This window comes from Crocodylus siamensis, chromosome 6 (genome assembly GCF_052110815.1).
Source record: "Crocodylus siamensis isolate JL-2025a chromosome 6, ASM5211081v1, whole genome shotgun sequence".
In the NCBI taxonomy this organism is placed as follows: domain Eukaryota; kingdom Metazoa; phylum Chordata; order Crocodylia; family Crocodylidae; genus Crocodylus; species Crocodylus siamensis.
The window spans coordinates 83,398,398-83,422,194 of record NC_143400.1 but is presented as its reverse complement, the minus strand read 5'-3'; the positions used below and the strand labels follow the sequence as shown (position 1 = coordinate 83,422,194).

The window sequence follows — 23,797 nt, the reverse complement described above, 5'->3', positions numbered from 1 at the left end:
CAACTGCAGGAATTACGACAAGCGCAACACTGGTCATTAGAGAGCAAAGCTGTATTCACTGTAGTTGTAGTACTTTCTGCTTGGGTGTTTTAGCACTGACTTTTCCCTGCCCCCACCAAGTGTCATTCTTGGAATTTACAGAAGCTCTAAGCAGTTTAATATACGTGCTGTATAAGCAATTACTTCTTTTTGCCCTTTGCTCCTTTGCCAGGCTTTTCTTTCCCCTTTTCTTTTCCTTTCTTTTCTTTCTTCCCTTTTTTCATCAGTTTTTGAAGCTCAGCAAAAGTCCCACATCCCTTCCTCACCATTAGCCCACGCCACCAGGCCTGGATCTGGAAAAGAGGGCATAATTACCTTAAGAAGGGGGTAAAACAAGGAGACACTGAATAATATGGCTGTGATTAGTGATGTGCCAATAGGACCACATTGGGAGTAAACCTGTGTTAAATTCATGCTTCAACCAAACTCATGGAAGCTAAAAACTGTGCTTGCCTCATTCTTGGTTGAACCTTAGGTTGCACCATGATAATATGATTATTCTTAATAATACTGCACCCACAAAGCTACAAAAATACACTGCTTTTAAGATGTTTCTGGGCTTTTCCAGGCATGCCCTGCAGAATGTTTCATAAAATAGCAGTTCATTGCTAAAGGGGCAAGTTTAGATGTGTATCATGGTGGAACTTTTAAAGCTTTTACCTTTGTGGCCTTCAGATTTTGTTCCCTTTTTTCCTTTAAATACTTCCATATGGCCAGCTTCCCCTGGTTACACACTTCAATTGGAGGGTCCATCACTGGGTTCCCATCCAGCAGGACAAGCTGCAGCTTCTGAAGACTGTCCAAATTCCCTGGGAGTTGAAACAACTGATTGTTCTGGACCAGCAATTCCTGCAAACCTGAACACACAAAACAACATAGGTGCAATGCATATAAGGATGAGCTAGAATATCCCAATGTACTTACAGTAAAACAGTGTATGGGTAGGAGAAAACTCATTATTTTACATGCATTTGGATAGTTCTAGATATAGTTTATGCCAATCAAGATATTTCACTTTACGATACAAAGTTTCTACCTCCAAATCTGGAGAGATCTGGACAAGACTTTACTAAAAATACTGTAAGTTTATTGAACTTTCTGACTGTAATTGTTGTTTTGTTTTTTTGTAAAAAGGGAATAACGAAAAAAGGGTGTTATTGCTAGTGTGCCTTCTGCTTCCTCCTCATTGAGCTGTTGGTCTCTGATTCAGGGTTATTGAACAAATATAAAACTCTTTCCTGCAAAACAGGAAGAGATTGAAAAACCTCAGATAAAAATGCATCTGCTCCCTGTAATGGCACACTTCTGAGCAGGCCACTAGCAATGGGAATTAAAGCTGAGACCTTTGGGACTGAAAGCATATGCTTGCCTGCCCTTAAAAGACCTGCATCTGCTAGCCAAGGCTGTAGCAAGCACATTCATCACTAGAGGGGGACAGAGTGCCATAGCGGGCATGTCTACAGAAAACTCTACTACACAGCAAACTAATTTGCTGCATAGTAAAGCATCACCGTCTACACATGCACGGCAATTAGGGTGCAGTAGACTAATTTACTGCACAACCAGATAGTTTCATCAGATACAAGTGGTATTCAGCAGCACAGTAAATTACTAAGCTTAAACGCATGTGTAGACAGCAAGGTCAGGATTAGTTTACTCTGGCTCAAATTGAGCTGGTGTATATTCAGTTCCATTAACTGCATGTGTAGATGCTCTCTCTGAGTGGGTTTTAGTTAAATATACACCACCTACACAATGAACCTGCAGCTTGCCAAAGAAAATCATTCTTAAGTGAGCTGTATGAAGTCACAAAATACCTTCTTCATCAGGAATTGGAAGAAACTGTTGGTTTTGCTACTTAACTTTTCACAGAAGTAAGTTATATTGAAAGTTACGCAGCAGAGAAACAGACTGACAGACACAAAAGAACACGTATCCTAAGCACTACACAAATCCCACGTCAAGTAGGCCAGGGTAGGTTTCAGAATGGGTGACAGGAGGAAGATTTTAAACTTCAAAAACCCTTGCAAACTAGTGCCCTTGCATAAGCATGGAATGTTTCTTTCACCTCGTAGTTGGCATATGGAATCTGGGAGCTGTTGAAGGAGGTTGTTTTGACAGTTCAGAATTTCTAGGTGGGTCAGCAGGCCGATGGATGGTGGCAGGCACTCTAAGCAGTTGTTCTCCAGGTGTAACTCTTTCAGATTCTGAAAACGTGTATGCATATTTGCATTATTTTTTGTAAATAAAGGATTTTCCCCCACAGGACAATGTATGAACAATGAACAACAGAACACTGGTTAGCGTAGAATACTGGGGACAACACTGACACTGTGCTGCTGCTGCTGGGAACTGTGGAGTGCTTAGATACTATGCTGATGAGTCCTTTGGTAGCTTAGATTGATAGAACGTGGCTGCATAACATGGTCTATATGTTGCACTTTTGAGATACATTATCAGGACTTGAGGATTTACTTTTTTTGCCATCACTCAGAACCCTACATTGTAATCTGTGGGGCTCCCTCAGCACTTCTGAAATTTTCTCAGTCTGAAATGCTTGCTCAGTAGGCAAGCAGAATGAAGGGCAGATAGGACAGCCACCAGCAACTGTAACGTGCCATAGGCTTGGTGGAAAGTGGGCAAGCAGTAAAATATGGCTTAAGTATACTGGAAAGAAAGCACAATTGTAGTACATAAAATTTTGAGCCCATCAACTTTGATGATATGCCCTTGTTACAAATATTTAGCCCAGTCCTGGGAGCCTTTTCTGTTCTCCTGTTGCAAGGAGGTTCTCAGTGTTTTCCAGTATCAGGCCCTGTGTGCAGAACTCTCTTGAGATCTGTGGATGATCCTGCAATACTGGGTTTTATTTTTTTTCAGGCAGTCTAAGTTTTGTATGCTGCTTTGTCACATTAGGCAGAATGATTACTAAGATCCATCCACTTCTATTTTTCCTACCTGTAGTTTGCTGATATCTTCTGGTAAACTGGTGAATTTGATTCCTTTATCTTGTCCCAGATATAATCTCTCTAATGATTCGAGGAGAAAGATTTCCTTAGGAAAGACACTGAATTTGTTTCCAGTCAGACCAAGGCATTTTAGTTTGGAGAGTCCTGCAACCTGCAGAGGTATCTAGACATATTCCAAAACAACTATTAAAATGTTATGTTATATTGGTAAAAAAGCAATATTCTGTCTGATATTTTAGAAAATACATTGATCCATTGTTATATATCAAAGTAGAATATTAAACTAGATACAATGTAATAATATCATATAGAGTGTGTAACAAATTCTATACTGTACTCCCTTCCTGAATTGCTTCTCACATGGTTAATTTTACGTAAATAAGGCCACATGTCTTTGCCAAAAGCATTTATCTGTAAGGTAACATTTAGGGAGGGCCTGCATCTGTATTCCCTCACAAACTATATGTATACTGAAGGACAATTTACATGAATGAGCCCCTTAAAGTGACTCATTTGTTTAAATTACTATTCCCACAAATTTAACCTTTAATGTTAAAAACGGCACAAATCAAGATCTGAGACAAGAGATCTTTAGTATCTCATCATTCCTATCGAAAACACCAGTTACCGTTTTGCTGTGCTGGTATCCTTTTTGATGTTTGCATATGCAGCTATCAGTAGTAACTGGTTACAGCTATGAAACGATGAAACAATGAGGGACCTCAGCCATAGTTCAAAACCATTTTTGGTCTGGTGCTGCACAGAGATAAAAAAGATGGGCTCTGTCCCAAAGATCATATGCATATTGTCTCCAAAGGTTGCACAGTCCAGTAGTTTAAAATGGGACATTTGAGAAACAAATCAGCCTGTGAAGTTGTCTTGATACAACATCTCATTCTAAAGATAAAGAAACCAGTACCTTGCAAATTTGATTGTCATCCAGTGACAATACTTCCAGGTTGCTCATAGGACAAATCTGTTTGGGAAATGCATCAAACTGATTTTCACTCAGATCTAGTATCTTCATCCCAGTTAACTTGGCAAAAGAAGCAGGTAGCACTTGCAAGCCAGTGTTTTTCAGGTAAATGAGGCAAAGAGACGGCCAATGGCAAATCTGATGTGGAAACTTTTCTAGGCTGTTACCTGAGAGCCCAAGCTCGCTCATTTCAGTGAGCTCCTTGAAGCTTGGTGGGAGCCTGTGCAGGAGGTTATTGGACAAATCAAGCACAGACAGTTTTTGACAGTGATGCAGCGTATCAGGGACTGATGACAAGTTGTTATGAGCTAAAAATAGTTTAACCAAGTTTATCAACGAGGCAACCTCTTCTGGGATGAAACTCACAAGGTTTTGTTCCAGATCTATTATTTCCAGGTTAAGAAGGTGGAACAGCTCTATGGGAAAGCTCTCAAATATGTTTTTTTGTAAGTAGATCTCTCTCAGTTTTCTGAGGTTCACTATTTCCTTAGGCAGACACCTCAACTGGTTGCCAGAAAGGCCAAGGAGCTCAACGTGATGGAGGCATTTGCAAATCTGCACTGGAAATTCATCCAAGTTCACATCATAGAGCCTGAGCTGACGAAGAGCCTGCAGTTTGCTAATGACATGCAGTGAATTGTGAGACAGTGGGTTGCTGCTTAAATCTAAGCTTTGGAGACACTTCAGCTCCCCAAGTTCTTCACATATGGCCTGTATGTTGTTCTTGTTCAGGTAGAGGACTTTCACATTCTTGAGGTGATGGATCTCTCCTGGGATACTTTCAATCAAGTTTCCTTCCAAGTGTAATTCTTCCAGATCTCCCAGGCAGAAGACTTCCGAGGGGATCGTCCTCTGCTGCTGATTGCCTAAATCAAGAAAGAAGAGTCTACCTGCGACCTGCACGGGTAGGACAGCTTCCTTCTCTGGCTTCCCATCCTCTTGCCCATGCCTTGAAATCTGCAAGCAAACATCCCCAAGACTTTCCATGCTCGCTTTTGAGAAATGAACATCCAGTGCTTCGTCACACCCACTTCGCTGCAGCTCAACCATCTGTGCTGCCTCGTTTTAGCTCTGAAAGAGAAAAGAAATAAGCAATACTTACACGTGATCCCACTCAAACAGCATCAAATAAATACATGAGCAGAATCCGCCTTCCTCTGAGCCATTAGGGTGCCGGAGAGCGCTATAGCGGAGGTGGGGGGTGGGGTTTGATGGGGCTGAGAAAAAGCCCCTGCTCATACTCAGCAGACTCAGGGGTCCAGTCAAGGCGGACCCATTGCCAAATCTGGAGTCAAGGAGGATTTTTACCCCATCGGTCAGATCAGCAAGGGCAGGAGGAGGGGAAGGGGTCGGGATAATCCCTTCTCTCAGCTGCACTCAGACAACGAAATTGGACATCTTTCGCCCACAGCAATAGCTAGGCCGGGTGACAAGGAGGTCGCAGGGTGGCTTGCAACAGATGACGCGCCGGGTGCGGGCCAGTGGAGACCAACCCCGGCTTCATAGAGGGGCGCGGGGCCAGCCCATTAACCCTTCCCAGCTGCAATAAGGATAACTGCAAGCGGCTCTGACAGCAGCTGAAGAACATATGCAGCGTGGCACGGGCGGGCTCATCCCCAGCCGTCGGGGGCGTGCGGAAACCGCCTCTACGGCACAGTCACGGCTGCTGCTGAAGGGCAGGGCAGTCTCCCCCAGGCAGGTTTGGGAGGCCCCGGCTGGTCCCCGGGGCGCATGCGCGGCGCGTCTCGGTCCCCATGGCAACCGCGGCCGCCGCAACTGCTGGCGCCGCCTGGGGAGTTCGGCGCATGCGTAGCGCGGCCGCACGGGGCTCAGCCGCGTTGCCCCGGGGGTAAGGGACCGCGCGAGCTTATGGGTGGAGCGGCTCTAATAGTTGAAAAAAGTCTTCTTTGCAAGATCTGGGGTGTAAACACCCTTCGCCAGGCTGGGGGTGTGTGGGCTTTTCCTGGGTGTGCTGAACAGAGGCTGAGGTGCAGCAGGGACGGTGTAAATTGGGCGGGGGGGCGAATGTAGCTGGTAAATAGCGGTGAGGTAACTGTGGAGCCAGCTGTCCATTACAACATGTGGTAAATCCAACGGCTATATCTGTCTATGGCTTTTTTTTTTTTTTGCATGCAGGAGGTGGATGACGGTGTGAAGCGCGCAGGCTCGTCCGCGAAAGGTGTTTTGTAAACTCATGGCGTGTCTGCTCAGCGCAGCAGTGGTGAGAGTTCAAGGGGAGGCACTTTCAGATCCACAAAAGCCGTCTCCGGCATCCTCCCCTGCTTCGAGAGAAGTTGCTTCCTCTCTGGGGTCTGTTTGTAGCTGGGGTGAGAAGCAGGAGGCCTGGCTGTGAGGGGAGCAACAGGATGGCCGCAGGAAGGTGGCTGACTCGGTGTAGTGTCAAGGCTTTTACAGAAGGCCATTGACACCTGTGGAGCGAAGGGTTTCAAAGGGATCCAGTAGATTGCAGTGAGCCCCGTGGCTTCCTCAGCCCTGCCTGGCTAGAAATGCTGCAGCTGTGGCCAGGCAGTTGGTTTTAAATTTTGGGTGGAGCAGGAATCAAAGGGTTGCAATGAGGGTGACTGCACTGCTGGGCCCCCCTGCTTTTATCCCTAGGCATGAGCATGCCTTGTTTTTCCCCCTTAATGAAGACATGGCCTGCCTGGGGTGAATGCTGAGGAGTCATGTGCGTTTGCCAAGACAGAATTTGACTTTAAAGTCCATGAGAGAGGCATGAATACACTTTTTACCTATATGGCTCCAGTCACATGCCTTAATTGCCAGTGCCAAGCCAAGAGGGCATCTACCACAATGTTCTTTATTTCTCTTGTTAAACGGTGGAGGTAAGATCAGCCCTGCTTCCACCACCTTGTTGGCTGTTGAACCTCCTGGACCTAACCTCAGCCCCTGGGGCCAGAATTGCTCTGTTACTTTTTTGTTAAGAGACTTATGGTTACTTTTGAGAGTTGAGTTCTGCTAGCTGATTATGTGCATCTAGAGTTCACAGCTCAGCATCATGCCTGGTAGAAGTAAGATGAGGATATTTCTGAGGGAGGGGGGTCATTTTGAGGTCAGAATGTCTGTCCGTCCTCAGGATGGTTTGTAGACTTGGATCTTGTTCAGGTTCTGAATCAAATATCAGTAATTGCCTGAAATGCATTTTCCACCTATTGATATCTACATGGCTGCACACTTCCTTTATTATGGTCTGCCCACAGGGATTCATGCATTTGGATCTCCCAAACGGACTTACTGCAGACACTTTTTAACGGGGGATTAACAAGAAAGACCAGTCTGAAACTGCAGCTAATGGTATGGTATGGCGCACAATAGATTGTCTGCCTTTTAAGTAGTATAAATGGACAATAGGACACATTCTGTTGCTATTCTATGGCTCTTTGCATTAGATGCCATGCAAATTTTGGATCCATTTCAAAGTGCTATTCCTTATGTTCATAGTCCTAAATGAGAGAGAACTCTGATTATCTCTGAAACATCCCCAACTTTACTGAGTCTTCACTGAACAGAGTCATAGCTTGAACTATTGGTGCTTGGGAAAAAGACAAATAAGCTGAGGCTTTAAAATTTTGAAGCTGTCAATAGAGATAAGGCTGAGTCCAAAACTCATTCGTCCTCTTAGCCAGTTTATCAGACCTTCCCTAATAACCAAATTGTATATCTCTTTTGGAGGTCTACCACCAGCCACTGATTCAGCTTAAATTGCAGGAGGAATTTCTTCCTTTTAATGAGCAAATAATGAATGAGATACAGAAGCTGGGCTTGCCACAGAATCATTCTTATGGGCACATTAGAAATGCATAAAACATGTCCTGTTGTTTCCTTGTGCTCTGTATGGTCATCTGTATTTGTACAGCACCTGGTACAATGAGAAGCTGGTTCACAAGTAAGGCTTTTAGGCACTAGGGTAATACAAAGGCAGAACAGAAATGCAGCATCTAGTAAACTCTCTTTATTTTCCAGCAGTCATGTCAACTCTTCAAGGTCTCTGCAAACAGTATTTGCAGGTCTGCCAAGAATCAAACCAGCCAGAAAACCCTTTCATTGCACATATGCTTCGAGAAGCTGATAAAGACAATATAATGTAAGGAAGTAACAAAGAGCATATTTCAAATGCTTCTGAAAGCCTTGGGCTTTGTAACAGGACCAGGAATGGAATGATGAGAAATTTCACTGGAGTCTATGATTTAAACATAAATCAACCCCTCCTATTATTGCAGGGGTTCTGGTTTAACTCATATTGACATCAGCTTGGCAAAAGCCTCTAGCAGTATATTCTTGCCAGACAGCTTTACAAGCAGTAAAGTCAAGAAGTGCAACACAGATAGGGTAATGTCTCTGTTTCCTGTAGAGCAGGCTACCCTAGCTTCTGGTCAGCACAAACTACTTTTTCTCTTTCTCCCTTGCCAGAGAATGCGTCTAAACAGGATCAGCTGCACCTAATTAGCTGTCAGCTGGTAGCACTTCTCTGAGTTGTCTTTCAAGCCTGGTGCTGAATTAACCACCAAACTATGGCCCGTTCTTGGGCTTTCTCTAAGGATGTGACCAGGCATGACACAGTTACCTTTAGACAGAATGTCCACCTTGTTATAGGTAGCAATCCTGAGGGCACATGGGAGCAAATGGAAAGAGAGAATTGGTTTTGTTCCCCTCAGTTATTGCGGGGATGGAGTAAGCAAAGGAAAGGGACTAAAAATAATGGAATGAATGGATGGAAAGATCCTTCCAGAATGATCATGCTTTATGCCAAACTCACTATGGCCTTGTGGCAATACAGTGTGTCCTGACTACCACAGTGGACAGCCAGGAATTAGCATTGCCTACCAAGTGATCCAGATTTCACAATCTCAATAAAAAATAACAGCAGACACCATTAGATCTCTCTTTCTTCATATGTGTAAAACTAAGGAGTTTTCTCTTTCTTCTGTTGTATTTCTGCATTATTACAGATTGACAAAAGGGTTCACATTAAAAATAGCTGGAAATAACCGCTTAGTGCCTGTACAGAAAATTACAGATGAAGATCTTTATGTGCTTGTCTGCATCTTACCCAAGAACATCTTTATCACAGGTTTGCTTTGTCATACTGAAATACATCTTTAGTATTCTAAGTTTGAAACAAGGAACAGTTTTTCAGCTGTGGTTTGTTGTTCATTCTTTTCATCTGGAGATTAAAAAGATATTGATAAGTATTATTAGATGGTCACATTTGTTCCTGTATTTTTTGTCTTTCAGGGCTAGACCTTAGATATAATGTATTAACTGATGTTGGAGCAAAGCATATTGCAAAACTGCTTCAGGTATTTTACTCTATACCAAAATTAAACTTGACTTCCCTAAAGTTTGTGGTTTCATTGGCTATGGCGTGGGTGGGCAAAACACATTCCATGAGCCCTGCCTGGCCTGTGAGTTGATCCTGTCTGGCCCACTGGCTACTGCCAGGAGCCTGAGGAGGGAGGGATGTGCTTGTCACTGCCTTGGCCAGGGCTGGACTGCGCAGCATGCAGATTCTTCTGCCCTCCCTGCTGTCCCCTGCCCAACTTCTTGTTGGCGCTGTGCAGGCCTGGCACAATGGCAGACAGGTCTGCATGGACAGAGTACAATGCAGCATGCCAAGTAGCCATCCCTCCAGCCTACCATAATAAGTCGCTGCTGTCACAGTGCCACTAGGAGATGAGTCCATGCTGACTGCAGCGGGGACTCAGCCTGGGGCAGCTGTGCCTGAATTTCCTGGTGTGGCACAGTGGCAGCAGCTCATTGCAGCAGACAGGTGTGCAGGATGGCTACCTGGCACGCTGTATCGCACCCCATCCTGTGCAGGCCCATCTGCTGGCGGCCACAGTGCCAGGACTACACAGCATCAACAGGAAACCAGGCTGGGGAGGAATGGATGTGGGGAGGGCAGAGAAGTCTGTACTACCCAGCCTTGTCCTGGCTGCAACTAAGTGGAGCTGCATGGGGCGCAGCCCTCCCTCCTCAGGCTCCCAGCAGCGGACAGTGGGCTGAATACAATCAATTAGCATCTCCTTACCTTGCCCACTTTACCTCTCCCCCTGGACCTCAACAGCTCCCCAAAACTCATTAGGTGGCCCTCCAGCCTAAAGAATTACCTACCCCTGGGCTATGGTAATACTTACCTACAGTGAATCAGCAACAGAATGCAGTGTTTTGTCAGAAGTCCTCGTTTGTTCATATTCAGCTCAATCAAACTAGAATACAAGGTTGTCTCTGTGTCTGGTTTATAAAGTACAGATTTCAAAAAGGGCACTTGTACAATATTGTGGTAACATATCATGCATCATGAGGAAAGGCTAATAGAAATGGACAAAGACAGTTTGTAGCCTTAGAATTAGGTCTGCAAAAGGACTTGGGCATTGCAGTGCTGAGTAGTGCATCATCTTGCCATCTAGTGGAATTCATGGCCCTGAATTAAGCAACTATTATCTAGATTCACAAAAAAGTTAGGTGCCTAAGTGTTATTTAACTGTCACTCCAAGTACCCAAGTGCAGAACACTGATCCTCAGAGCCTTGCTCCATTTCTGCTTAACCCTGGTGGTTCCTAGGCACCTAAGTTCTTGCCAGTAAAGTTCACTAGACACCTAAAGATCTGCTTTTATGCATGCCCAGAACTTCTAATCTTCACAGTGCTGAGCAGATTGGTGCCTAACTCGCACGTAAGTGTAAGTCAGGAACCAAAAACTAGGCATTTTGCTGCTGCTGTACAGGGCCTGTTAGCATTTGCAGACCAGGCCGTGCACAGCTCATGAGAAAAGGTGTGCAAAATGAATTTTTGTGTTCAGTTTTTTCTTCTTGTTTGCTTCTAGGAAAATTCATCCCTACGCTATCTCAATCTAATGTTTAATGAGATTGGTACCAGTGGAGCAGAGCTGATAGCCAAGGCACTACATGTAAGTACTCTGTGAAGGCAGCAGCTTTGCAACAGCATCTGGCTTGCTATTGTATTTTCTGCTAGACAACACTAAGGGCATGTCTATGGTGCTTCACTGAGAGAAGCCTGGGATTGCTGTTGAGAAGCATGTCCTGTTCACTTCAGGTCTGTCCACACCAAATCCCTGAAATGAGGGTGCATCACTGCTTTGGAGAGGCTGATGAAGCAGGCTGTTGCCTACAGAAGCTTATGCCTCTCTGAATCAGTTATTCTTTAAGGTGCCACACTGCTCTACTTTCTGCCTGACTTCAGACTAACATGGCTTACCACCTCTCCGTTCTGAGTGATTACAAGGGCACTGAGGAATGAAAAAAACCCCAAACTTGTGCTCTGTAAATAGGCTTGATCTTGCTGATGCTGAAGTGGCCAAGGAAGTTGACAAGAAGTTTTTGTCCACAGGATTTGGGATCAGACTTAATTTGGCATCAAAGATCCCCATCCTGCAAAGATTTTAATGATCTGCAAATGAGTAATCCTATGGGCCTGTGTCTAATCATGTCATAAAGGGTCTATGAGTGAACTGTAGATTCCAATTTTCTCAATAAAAAAATGTTACATGTTGGCACAAATGTGTGAGATAACAGATGTTGTGAGAGATAAGGATCAGTTAATTGACTTAAATCAGTTCTGGAACAGTTTGCCTCTGGATTGCTGCATATCAATTTATTACTGACCAGTTAACCAATTGATTCCCTAACATCCTTCATCAGGTGATAAGGACACCATCCATGGACAACCCAGTGGATTTTGTTAGGGGAGTACCGATAATTCTGCACTTAAAGAGTAAAGAGTACACGGCATTAAAGTTCTTATCAAATTTCCTTCCTGCTGAAATCACAAAGCTCAGTGCTGATGCACCATAAATCTGTTCCTTCTTGCCCCTGAACCTGTCTAAGTGTCAGACTTCTATGGAGGAGGTGTTTCTAGGCAAAAAGCTAGAAATGTAGGGAAACTCCTGTTTCCTGTACCTCTTCAGTGTACCCAGGGTGTCAATTAGACAGGATTTAATATTCCAAAAATGATTTGGCTCTTAAAAAAGGAGTCATCCTTATCTCTAATGTGCAACTGGTCCACCATTAGCTCCAGCTTTCTAATCTGGAGTGTGCTCACTGACTTACACGTTTTTTGCTTCCCTGCCCAACGCACTTGCTGCCATACTAGCCCAACCGGAGTCGAGTTCTTTGTGCCTCATCGTGAATAGTATTGGAGACTTCTGGAAAGAATTGATCCAAATGACCTAAATAGAACTGTGCAGTTCTAGTACAGTAATGCATAAGTAATGTAAGGTTTATTTTGTTTTTGATGCACTTTTTGTTTTTGTGCTTAAAACTAAAGCACCCAATTTGTATACAGTTGTAATTAGGGGTGCACCACTAGAGATTTTGGGGGCCGATACTAATAACCGATTTTTAAAAAGGCATATTGGCCGATACTGATCTGATTTCCAATACAGCTGCGTGCAGCTGATAACTCTGTTGTGGTGAAAGGAAGGGGGGAAGGAAAGGGTGTGGGGTGGCAGACCAAGGTCCCTGCGGTAAGGGAAGGAATAGGGCTAGGGCAGGTGCTGCCCGGCTGGGGCAGGGCGCTGGATGGAACCGTGGCTTGTCCGGAGGGGTGGCTCCCACCGCTGCCCGCACCCCGGGAGGGCATGGGAGGGGTGTGTGCCCCCAGATCTGTGTGAGGGGGAGGGGGTGGGGGAGACTGCAGATGTGGCCAGGGCTGTGCTGGGCTCTTCCTGGCATGTTGGGGGGAGAGGTGGGGTGGAGAACTGTTGGGCTGGAGCTGCATTTGGGATGGGTGAGTGGTAGTGCTGGGAGTGGGGTTATGGGGGGGGCGCAGCCATCCCAGATTTTGCCATAGCCCCCTTGTAGCCCGTTTCCAGCGCTGCTGCCTGTCCTGAGCGCAGCCCCCAGGTGCGTGCAGTGGCAGAAGCTGCCCCCGCTACCCCACGGCTCCTGGATGAGCTGCTGCTCCGTCCCGTGCCCTGCCCTTGCTGGGGAGTGCCTGCCCTGGGCGGTGCCTGCCCCAGCCTCTGCCCCACTCCCTCCCTCACCATGGAGGCCTTGATTTGCCCCCCCATGCTTCTTCCCTCTCCCCCTCCTTTCTACCACGACAGACTTACCAGCTGCATGCAGCTGTCCAAGCTGCCAGGCTGTGCTTCTCGCTGCCTGCATGCTGCGCTATGGCTGCACACATGAACGGGCATTTATCGGTCAAATTATCGGCCACATCAGGCCTATTTCCAATATAATCAATTTTCTTAATATCAGTGCTGATCCGATATCGGACCAATGTATCAGCGCACCTCTGCTTGCAATTGTTTATCATTTGTGTCAATTGGGCTCTCAGCTTAGACATAATTGCCAGCCTGGGGTTTAATATACCTATGGAAATTAGGAGTTTACACTGGAAATGTAGAGACCCTTGAATAATTTAGAATTTTCCTACGCTCCAAATTCTTATACTTTGGAGTGCTCTCAGGAAAGATCCAGCCAGCTGTTTAGCTAGCGTAATCCATTAGAACTCTTCCTTGCAGAAAGTGGCATCTATTCATGAATCCCAGGTAAAAAGTAGAGCTGCCTTGTCCAGTCCTTTTAATTTTCTTGCCTAGAGGAATGAAGCACTCCTATATCTGAGAATGACGGGCAACAAAATCAGAAACAAAGGTGGAATGTACTTTGCTTCAATGCTGCAAGTCAATTCTACCTTAGAGAAGTTAGATCTTGGAGACTGTGATCTGGTGAGTAAAGTAAGATTTTCAACATCACCATCAAACTTGTGTTCTTTCAAAGATATTATTACAATGGTGAAATAGTGTTTAATTAATGGAAGAATTATCTATTGCCTTGTTATCTTGGCATCATAAAGTATTGTTACAATCAGCCAGTTGCATTTAGCAGGACACATTGCATAGATCATAGAGCAGTGATTCTTTACTGGGGTCTTTGGCCCCCTGAGGTGCCTTGAGATCCTTTCAAGGGTGCCCCCAACATTAGCACTTTCACAGTTGTGCAAACATGGTTCACAAGATAAACCCAGAGATTTCAAATAGGAATCCATAGTGTTAAAAACGTTTTGACCTGTTGTGGTCTTTCTGAGTTCTTTGCAACAGAAAAATTGTTTTATTATCTTTCCCGAGGCAAACATTAATTGAAAACTAAGAGCTAACAAGAGGGGTGCCTTGAGTCTACAAAGGTTGAAAACCACTGCCGCAGAGTATATATCAGGGACTATGCTGTAGTACCTTACAGCTTCTGTCAGTTCTTTTTTCCAGGTAGTTATGAGAGGAGTTAGACTGTGTCTGCTAATCTTTTGTGAGATTTAGTTTTTATAATTCATTATAGTATCTACATCTCATCTAGTTCATGGAAATGAAAGAACTCTATTTCCTTAGGGTTCCTTTGACCCCCATACCTGACAGTACCCAAGTTTCAGTTCCCTGTCACCTCTCTGAGTTAAGTACCTAAGCTTCCTATTCAGCGCGTGGAGGAATTAGGCACCTGGAGCTGAATCCTCAAAAACCAGGACTCAAAGCAGGGAACTGCCAAGCCTAGCCAGTAGAAAGCACTGAGAAGATGTACAGTAAAAGCCGTGTTACCTGGCACTTTATTAACTATTAACTGGCATGCCGGTTGACATGGCAAAAGCGAAACCGGAAGTCCCACTTCCAGTTTCACCGAGTCCCACTTTGCCATGGCCTAGGGCAAAGCAGCCTGTGTGGAGCCCCTCTGCCTGTTGCCTGGCACAGTGACGCCAGGGAGTGAAAGCCTGGCATGCCAGACGTGGCAGGAGGGGGTGGCAGCCCGACCAGTCAAAGACGCCTTTCAGGTAACTGGCATATTTGGTTGTCTGGCACCCCCCCCTTCCCCATGGGTGCTGGATAACAGAGCTTTTGCTCTATTTCGAACCCTATGTCTCTCGACATTAGAAACCTTACTGTGGGTTGCAGAGGCTGCCTTGTCCAATCAGGATTCACAACCCTCATGAAGTAAGCTGTATCCTCTAATGTTTTCTCATCAAAAGTTGTTATGGGATTGCGAGTTCTCCAGCTTCCTCCGGAACCTGCTCCACTTTTTCTTGGAATAGTTAAATATTAATTGAGCTAGAGAGAGGGTGAGCATGATTCAGCACTAACTCACAGCATTCAGTCCCAGTCTCTGCTCCAGTGAATGCTAGATACATAACACTTAAACCTTCTAGAGCTGCAGGCTTTCAAAAATGCCTCTTCAAAGGGTGAAAGTTGCATGGGCCATATATGTGAGATGTCAGCACAGGTAAAACCCCTGTGTGAAACTACAGCAGGCTTGTCTACACTTGAAAATTAATTTGGGTAAAGATGGGGGGTGCGTATAAAATGAAGAGAGATTTCTGAACAGTCTCTCATGGAGAGAGGCTCTTAAGTTTACTTTTATGCGCAACTGAAATCAATTTAAAGGATTTTGTTGTATTAGACCATAAGAACAGACTTGCCATTCATTAGTATTTCTTTGCCAAATCAGAATATTTTACAGAGAGGAAGATGGGAATGAGAGGAGGCAATAAAAGGCCATATTTGGCATCTAGAGTAGAACCTCACCAATTCCCACACTGGGAGGGTGACACCCACTTTGTGTAAACTTAATTACTAGCAGACTGTTTGCTGTGGTGAGTTCTTATTGCCAAGACTTATCAAATACACCACAGAACATTTCCTAGTACAGTAAGATTTTTCATAGATTGTGAAAACCAGAACTACATGGTCAAATATATGGGCACATATCAGTTTTTGATGTGTTATTCTTACCTTTTGATTTAGCCATTTACTGTCTAATTTTTCAAATTAAGGCATTTTTAATGTGTATTTTAGTCATTAGTTCTAGTTGATTCAGTTCTGCTGAGTTAAAGGCCTTTTTGGGATGACTATCAGTGGTAATACTGGAAAGAAGTACACATCTGTTTCAGTAATGCTGAGGAAGATGGCCTGAATATCTCTAAGATACATGGGACCAAAAATAGTAGCCTTTCTAACCCCTTTTGAGTTAGAGTTCATGACCTTCTGAAAATGCTTCCTAAGGAGGTAGTATGTAGTTTGACTTGCATGTTGCACAGGTTTCTCTGTAGAGTTTCTTTCTTTTTATTTTCAGGGTACACAGAGTCTAGTGGCAATGGCAACAGTCCTAAATCAAAACAAAGCTATCAAAGCGGTCAACCTAAGCCGTCCTATACTGTATAGCCAAGAGGTAAGTGTGCATACCACAGTATCAGTACAATGAAATAGTTACATGAATAAAACCAATATGGATGGATTTACGGACACCAGGAGGAGAATGTGGGCCCTGTTTATATTAATGTTTGCAGTTTGTTTGCATTGTTTTTCCACTTGTGCCTAAAATGTGTACCCAGAGTTGCTCCAGCTTAACTAAAAGTGTGATTTTTTTTTTTTTAAACGGATTTAGCAGTTGGACATGTAAGCAATTACCATGGGCTAAAAGAAGGTGGAACTGTACTGCACATCAGTAAGTGCTCATGTGCACACTGTGACCCCGTGGTATCTAGAAGCTAAATAATGGCAGTTTATTCCTCAGTGAAGGAGAGTTAAGTTACCTTGGTCTAGCACAGGATAAGAGCATGCAGATGAGCAACTATTACAGAGCAGTTGATGGCCATGATTCCTGATGTATCTTGTGGTACATTGTAGGTCCATGCTCTCACCTCTGCTAGATATTCATTTATTTATAATGGTTTGGTTGGTATAGGTACAAAATAAACTGCTAATAACTTCTTATATAGTAAGTGGATCTTTGCAGGGGTTTGCACTTTTTTCCATTTTAAACTTTGCAATGTCTGCCTAGCCAAGACCGTATTTCTACAGTTTAGCTGCCTGCCCTCGTAAGTACTGTGTGCTGTATCAGGGAGTAGATTTCTGGGAGACCTTACATGTTGTAATAGGCTAATGCTGAGATGAGGTGATGAGAATCATTGGGTTTGATTCTGGTTTTTGTTACAGAATCATTAAAAAAAAAAATTGGGCTGGAAGGGACCTCAGGAGGTCATCTAGTTCATCCCCCACCCAAAGGCAGGATCAGTTCTTTACAATGCCCAGTGATGGAAATTCTCCAGCTACGCTAGGCCATCTTTTTCAGTGCTTAACTGTCTTTGCAGCTAGAAAGCTTTTTGTCCTTGTTAGTCTAAATCTTCCTCCTTGTACTTTTAAGCCTGTACTGCTTGTCTTAAAACTGTTACATATTTGAAAGCTGTTATGTCTTTGCTCAGTCTTCTCTAGGCTAAATGAAGCCAATTCTTTCAATCCTTCCTCGTCCTGTTTTCTAGACTTCTGATCATTTTTGTCCTTTTCTGGAATGTCTCCAATTGGTCCATATCTTTCTTAAAATGTGGTGCCCAGAACTGGACACTGCTCCAGCTGAGGCCTGATGTGTGCTGAGTAGTGGAAGGATCACTTTGTTTGTCTTGCATATGAAGCTGCTGTTTGTGATCTCCAGCTGACTGGGGGGAAGGGGTGTTGTATTTACATAGCTCAGGAGGAATTTGGCCCCAAAAGCAGGTCCCATGTTAAAATTTTGGTTTAATAAAACTGAGTATGTATTTTCAGGAAGATACCACAGTTCACATAGCTCTGATGCTGAAAAATAACTCTTGCCTTGTTGAGCTGCATTTGTGCAAGCATGAAATTAAGAACTTTGGTGTGGAGCAACTGTGTGAGGCATTGTATGAAAACTGCAGCCTGAAATACCTTGACCTCAGCTGGTAGGTGATTGCTATCCTATTTCTTGGTACAGAAACACCAAGCATATTATTGCTGGTGAAAACTTTGCTCAGTGAAGCGCAAATCTAGTAGGCAGGAGGATTATTTATTCAGCACTTATTACCGTTCTCTCTCAACCAGTCTCTGACTGTCTGTATGAGGTGGAGAGTTGGGCTGGAAGCCAGAGGAGGAGAATGGGCAACATTCAGTTAGCCCCAGAGGTGCTGAGGAACTGCCTTGCCCAGGAAGCACCTGTTTCACAGAGGGGCACTGCTTCCTGGAACACATTGTATAGGCAGGGTAGCTCTTTCCTACACCCTTGTAAGGAGCACACAGTCCTCCTCCTGTCCCAGCCTAGCTGGCCTACTGTACAATGAGACCATGGGCCATGGAAAGAGAGCCAGAGGCTTCTTCTACATGGACCATGGAAGGAGAGCCAGAGGCTTCTCCTACCCTTCTGCCCCACTGCACTGTCAGGGCTTGGGGGCAATGCTGCAGTTCAACGCTAAATGCTTAGGTATGAGATTGGTTTCCCTTTGGAGTATTTCAGATCTACTTCCTGTTTTTGCACTAGCAGGACACTGACAGTGTCCTTGTCCCCTGCTTTACCTAGGGCAAGTTAAAGGGTATTTTAATGTTTGGGCTTTGTGCCTGGTAGTTTTGTGTGAGGGTTGTTGTTGGAGGTTTTAAGAACAGTTTCGACAAAAGACTTGTCTAGGGTGGTTTTGACAGGGATGATCCTGCTTTGAGCAGGAGGTTGGACTAGGTGGCCTCCTGAGGCCCCTTCCTGCCCTACTTTTCGATAATTTCAAGCCCCAAGTGATTGGACCACCAATGGGGGAAAAATGCATTTTATAGAAGGTCCTAATCAGCCAGCTGGAAATGATCATTCTGCAGAAGTTTTAAAAACTCAAAATTTAGAAGAATTCAGTGTAACCTGTAGGACCTGATTTCTGGAAATGCACGACAGAACTGGGCAGCAGAAATCCCTTTAATTTATTAGTTTAGGTGAATAATTGAGTTAATAATCAGATTGGGTATAGTACCTTATATTCAACAGCTGTAAATTTCAGAATAGTTCATTTGGCAGCTTGTAAGGTGTTTTCGGTCTGTAGAATTGCACAGCATATTTCTCTGCAGTATTCCATTTTTATGTCTCTTCCAGCAATAAGATAACTCGTGATGGCGTGAAATTTTTGGGAGAACTGCTGAAACGGAACCAAACCCTGGAAATCCTAGATCTTCATTCTAACAGGATAGAAGATGATGGAGCTATCTATCTGAGTGAAGCCTTAGCTTTGTACAATGGGACTCTTCAAGCGTTAGTATACATATGACTCCAGTGATCATACCTGCAATATCAGAAAATCTGATGTGGCAGTGCATACCAGGACTGAGGAAATCATATAGGTGTTCATAATCAAAACTGAAGTCAAACAGTTTCCAAAATCTAGCATTGGGTGTAGAGTAGGCAGTAAAGGCTGCTGATACTGATATTCCATGACTTTTCTTCCTGGGCTTAGGCAGGGCCAACAAAGTGCTGGTCTAAAGAATGCTCCCCACTCAGGTGAGGTTTACACCAAGAGGAATACACTAATCTACCATGCCAGCATAAATGTTGGGGTCTTTTGCCAGCATAGCTACTTCCATCGCAATTCATATTTCCTCAGGGTCCTGATGCTGCAAAACTGCCAAAGGGCTGTGGAGTAAAACTGGCCCCAGGGAGCTGTTCAAAGTCTGATGACTGGGCTACTCAACTGTTGGTTTACCCCATGGGAGAAAAGCCAAACAATCACCTTTCCCTTGGGAAAAGGAATGCTGGAAACAAGCAGGGGGAAGAGTATGAGGGAGGAGTTTCACAGCAATGATAAAACTTGCCCTGAAAAACCTTGGGTCCCAAGGTTTCACCATCTGTCCAACAAAAATCTCAAACAAACCTTGAGTAAAGGCTTTGTTTTTGCTTTCAAACCCTTTACCCCCATCATAACAAATTTCCAAATGCCACAGTACACAGTGGAAATTTCAAATATGAAATTTTATCCTCTAGCCCCTCACATATACCTGTCCAAGCTCCTAACCCTCCAGTGTGCCTATCTGTACTGTCAACCCTAGGTAAAGTACATAATTCCCCCCACCCCATTTTCCTTGCCCTTTTCTCTGGGTGTTATCCATTGCTAGAGAAGTTCCTCTCAGACCGCTGCTGATATTTGAGCAAGTTTTTTTCCTGGTTGAATCTAAAATCAGTTTGCTAGCATTTTTCACAGTTATCTACTCAGCAAAGTAAGCTGCTAGAGTGGTTCTTTGATAAAAATTGGTACTAGAGCTTGGGTTTAGGTTGCGTTTTTGTCTGCAAGAGTTAGGGACTGGTTGTGCTGAAGGATCTACAAATGAGGATCTTTATGACTGCACAGACCCTCTTTATGTCACCAGGCCTCCGTTGGTTCAGATTCTGTTATCTGGAAGCCTGTTTATAGGACAAAGTTTATTATCTCTCCTCCAGGTAAATGTTGGGTCTTTCAAAAGCCATGTTTTGGCTGGATATAAGAACCAATCAGCAGTGTTGCCTGAAGCCATTAGTCTTGGCGAGAAAGACTAAGGAAGTCTGCTTAGGTACCTCTGGAAATAACAAAAATCACTCCCCATATGACCTGGGGCAAAGCTGTAACTTGACTGGAAACCAGAGCTGTGCTTTAGAGAAGACAAATGAGAGACCAGGCAAAAGGTCATCTACACTGAGGAAATAGAGTCGGTAGCTTTGCCATGCAAGTCAAGGAAATGCCTTAAGAAACAATGCTGGGATTCTATAAGACTTACTGAGTTGGACTAAAAAATCATCTTCATGTTGCTGATTTGTTTCACATCATTGTACCTGAAGTTATGAGGTAGAAATTAGGTAGTTTGGAGTCTGCATAGTGAATGCTGCTTAATGCTTCATTTCTATTTATTAGGTTAGCAGTGGTGAGCAACAATATAAGTGGAAAAGGACTTGTTGCTCTTTCAGATGCTTTGAAAACAAACACAGTGCTTTCCTACATCTATATTTGGGGAAACAAATTTGATGAGGCCACCTGCATGGTGAGTACTTTCTTCATTGCTGAACTTTTTTCAGTTATCCCCCCTGTTATACAACTCATGTGCTGCCTATAGTTTACTAGTATAGCTGGTTTGTTATTAGCTGTATCTCATTTCATTATAAAACTAATAGTTGTAAAATAGCTTTCTTATGCCAGATGACTACAGGATATTAAATACATACCTGTGATAAACTTGAGCACCAGCACAAGCGATATTACCCTGATCTGCATTGAGGTAGTAGAATATATTCTAGTTTAATTCTTTGCATTTGTTTATTGTAGGCATTTTCAGATGTACTTAAAACTGGACGCTTGAAACCAAATTGTACAGATGTGGATCCATATGAAGTAGATGGGCACATATACCTTGCAGAACTCTCACATGGCCTGAAAAAGCATTACTACTGGACACCAAGTTATGGGCCAGTTGTTAACAAAGATGCCAATGCCAGTCTTGCAATAGGAGCAGTTTCAGAACATTTGTGAGCAGGTAGCAGTTCAATAAGTTCATATTTATATATGAATGAGACTTTTCTGTTTTAATTCATAGAATCATAGAACATTTAGGGTTGGAGGGAACCTCAGAAGGTCATCTAGTGACCAGCCCCCAGCTCAGAGAAGGACCTTCCCAGCCAAGGCTTAGTCTAGCCAGGGCTTAAAAACCTCCAAGGATGGAGATTCTGCAGGGTCTCTGGATAACCTGTTCCAGTGCTTTACTACCCTCCTAGTGAGAGGTTTTTCCCTAATATCTAACTTAAACTTTCCTTGCTATAACTTGAGACCTCTGCCATCACTGAGAACAGCCTCCATCTTTTTTGGAACTATCCTTCTGGTAGTTGAAGGCTGCTATTAAATCTCCTCTCTGTCTTCTTGTCTCCAGACTATAAATAAACTCCATTCCCCCCAGCATCCTAACCATTTCCATTGCCCTCTGCTGGACTCTCCAATTTGTCCACATCCTTTCTGTAGTGGGGGGCCCAGAACTGAACACAGTACATCAGATGTGACCACTGCCAAATAGAGGAGAATAATTACTTCCCTTGAGCTGCTGGGAACACTCCTACTAATTCAGGAGTACTCAGGGAGTACTACAAGGAGTACTCAGTATGCCATCAGCTTTCTTTGCAACAAGGGCACACTGTTGGTTCATATTCAGCTTATTGTCCACTTTGAGCTTGTCCTTATTGAATGTCATGAAATTTCTTTTAGTCCAATCCTCCTATTTGCCTAGGTGTCTCTGAAGCTAGCCCTACCCTCTGGTGTATCTACTAGTCCTGCCAGCTTGGTGTCATCTGCATTTCACTGAGAGTATCAAAACATATCATTTCATAAGGAAGTTATTATGCAGGGTATGAAAAATATATGAGAAATATAAAACCAGCTCCAAAGGACTGTAGAACATAGTGATCGTTATACAAGTAGAATGCACTGTTCTGTAGCCAAATAATGCCTAAATTGTGATAAAAGGCTCTTACAATGAGTTTTCCATCACCACAAACCCAGCAGCAGGTCAGAAAATGCCAGGGAAGCAAAATGTACTCTTTTGCATCTGTCTGTCATCACAGAGAATAGCATTGGTCTACTGTGCTGGTGAAACAGGTGTGTTTGGAACTATGCTGTGTACGGGGGTTGTGCAGTTGTTTGGTGTGACTGGGTAGATATGTACCAAATGAGCACATCAGCTGGATGGCAGGCTTTCTGGTAACCCTAGCCTTAGTGTGCACTAGGCCACAGAGCTCAAATTGTTAGGGAGAATTTGGGATGTTGCATATCATACTACCCCAAGCTTCTCTCATCTGAAGACACACAGGGACCAATTTTGAGTGGCTACAAAACCTGCTGTTACAAGGAGTACTCAGAATATTCCCTGTGCAAGAGCTGCTGCAGGGCCATCAGCTCCCCCTGTTTTGCAGAAGCATGGACTGATGAGAGTCTGTCCTGTCCCTGGGGAAACCGAGGTGCACTTGGACAGATATGCTTTATAAAAGCCTGCCTACAGGCCCAGAGAAACAGATCTGCTGCATGAAAGCCTGCCTGTAGGCCCAAAGGCAGCCAGCTGTGCCAGTGCTAGTGTGCACAGAGAACTTGTATGAAGGCAACTGTTTTGTTGTTGCTTTCTTTAAACAAGTAGGGCACAACATTTTTGTCTGAAATAATGACATTATCCTTTGCTGGAAAAACCTGTGCACTGGAAAGAAAAATCAGGCTTTCAAGATAAGGCAAAGAGACTGACGGATAACATCAGGGACACCTAGAAAGCTGCTATGCAAGAATTATTTTTTGTCTTAACTCATTGTCACAGCATTACTATCCTACAGATATAGAATTGTATAGGGATCATACTATGTCAGGCAGAAACGTCCAAGGCTTTTCTTACTTTAGTCAGTGCTGTATTGCTTTTGGAAGCAATTCAACTTAGACTCTAAGTTGTTCACTTCCACCATAAATTAGTCAGTTGCCAAAAAGCAGATGTGCTGCTAAACTAAAGACAAGCTGGAAAGAAGGCCCTACAGATAAAGGGCAGCCTAGCATAAGAAAGATGAAAAATAGACTTAATAGAATTGAGGTGGTTTAGTTGCTTCAGATGTTCCCATACTGGCTGAGAGCTGCAGAAGCCAGGACCATGCTTGTTTCTTTTTAAGTGAAGAAAATGGGGTCAGGACAAATTTATAAATATGCTAGGCTTTTCTTGTTTGCTGTGAAATTATGAACAGTGTCAGGACAATTCTAGTCTCCCGAGTCTCTCCCCAGTAACTACTAGGCTTGTACTAACAAAGCTGTTGGTGATTGGTATGTCTGTGGTGGTGTGTGTTTATATCACAAGATAAACTCTGTAAAAGAAATTCACTGAAAAGTCTTTTATATCCTCGCTGAAAAATTTAGCTCCATACTTAAAAAGTGCCCATTTTAAAATTATTTTTATTGCTCTTAAGAGTAGTTCTGTTAAACAGTGTTTAAACTGTTTCTGCAGCCCCAAAATGCTATCTTGTACCGAGGGAATTTGGTAGTCAGATGATAATATAATGAAT

The 23,797-nt window shown here is 43.7% G+C and overlaps 2 protein-coding genes across 3 annotated transcripts; one reads left to right on the top strand and one right to left on the bottom strand.

Annotated features, from left to right (window-relative positions):
• Positions 1-33: 33 nt before the first annotated feature.
• Positions 34-10,804, bottom strand: LRRIQ4 (leucine rich repeats and IQ motif containing 4). Its single transcript, XM_090055453.1, has 7 exons — positions 10,140-10,804; positions 9,053-9,166; positions 3,928-5,055; positions 2,998-3,171; positions 2,108-2,246; positions 700-896; positions 34-332 (listed from the first exon to the last, which is right to left on the bottom strand). The coding sequence occupies exons 3-7, from the start codon at positions 5,032-5,034 to the stop codon at positions 180-182; spliced, it is 1,770 nt and encodes a 589-aa protein (XP_089911579.1). The 5' UTR covers positions 5,035-5,055; positions 9,053-9,166; positions 10,140-10,804; the 3' UTR covers positions 34-179.
• On the top strand, positions 5,784-23,778 carry LRRC34 (leucine rich repeat containing 34). 2 transcript variants are annotated; one of them, XM_090055454.1, is made up of 13 exons: positions 5,784-5,833; positions 6,121-6,205; positions 7,203-7,296; positions 7,966-8,086; positions 8,952-9,073; positions 9,238-9,302; positions 10,828-10,911; positions 13,564-13,692; positions 16,076-16,171; positions 17,542-17,696; positions 18,860-19,015; positions 20,643-20,769; positions 21,051-23,778. In XM_090055454.1, exons 4-13 carry the CDS (start codon positions 7,971-7,973, stop codon positions 21,252-21,254), a joined length of 1,254 nt encoding a protein of 417 aa, XP_089911580.1. In that variant the 5' UTR covers positions 5,784-5,833; positions 6,121-6,205; positions 7,203-7,296; positions 7,966-7,970; the 3' UTR covers positions 21,255-23,778. The 2 variants fall into 2 exon arrangements, with proteins under 2 accessions (XP_089911580.1, XP_089911581.1); XM_090055455.1 differs by lacking the exons at positions 5,784-5,833; positions 7,203-7,296 and having other exon boundaries at positions 7,969-8,086.
• The last annotated feature ends 19 nt before the right edge of the window (positions 23,779-23,797 follow it).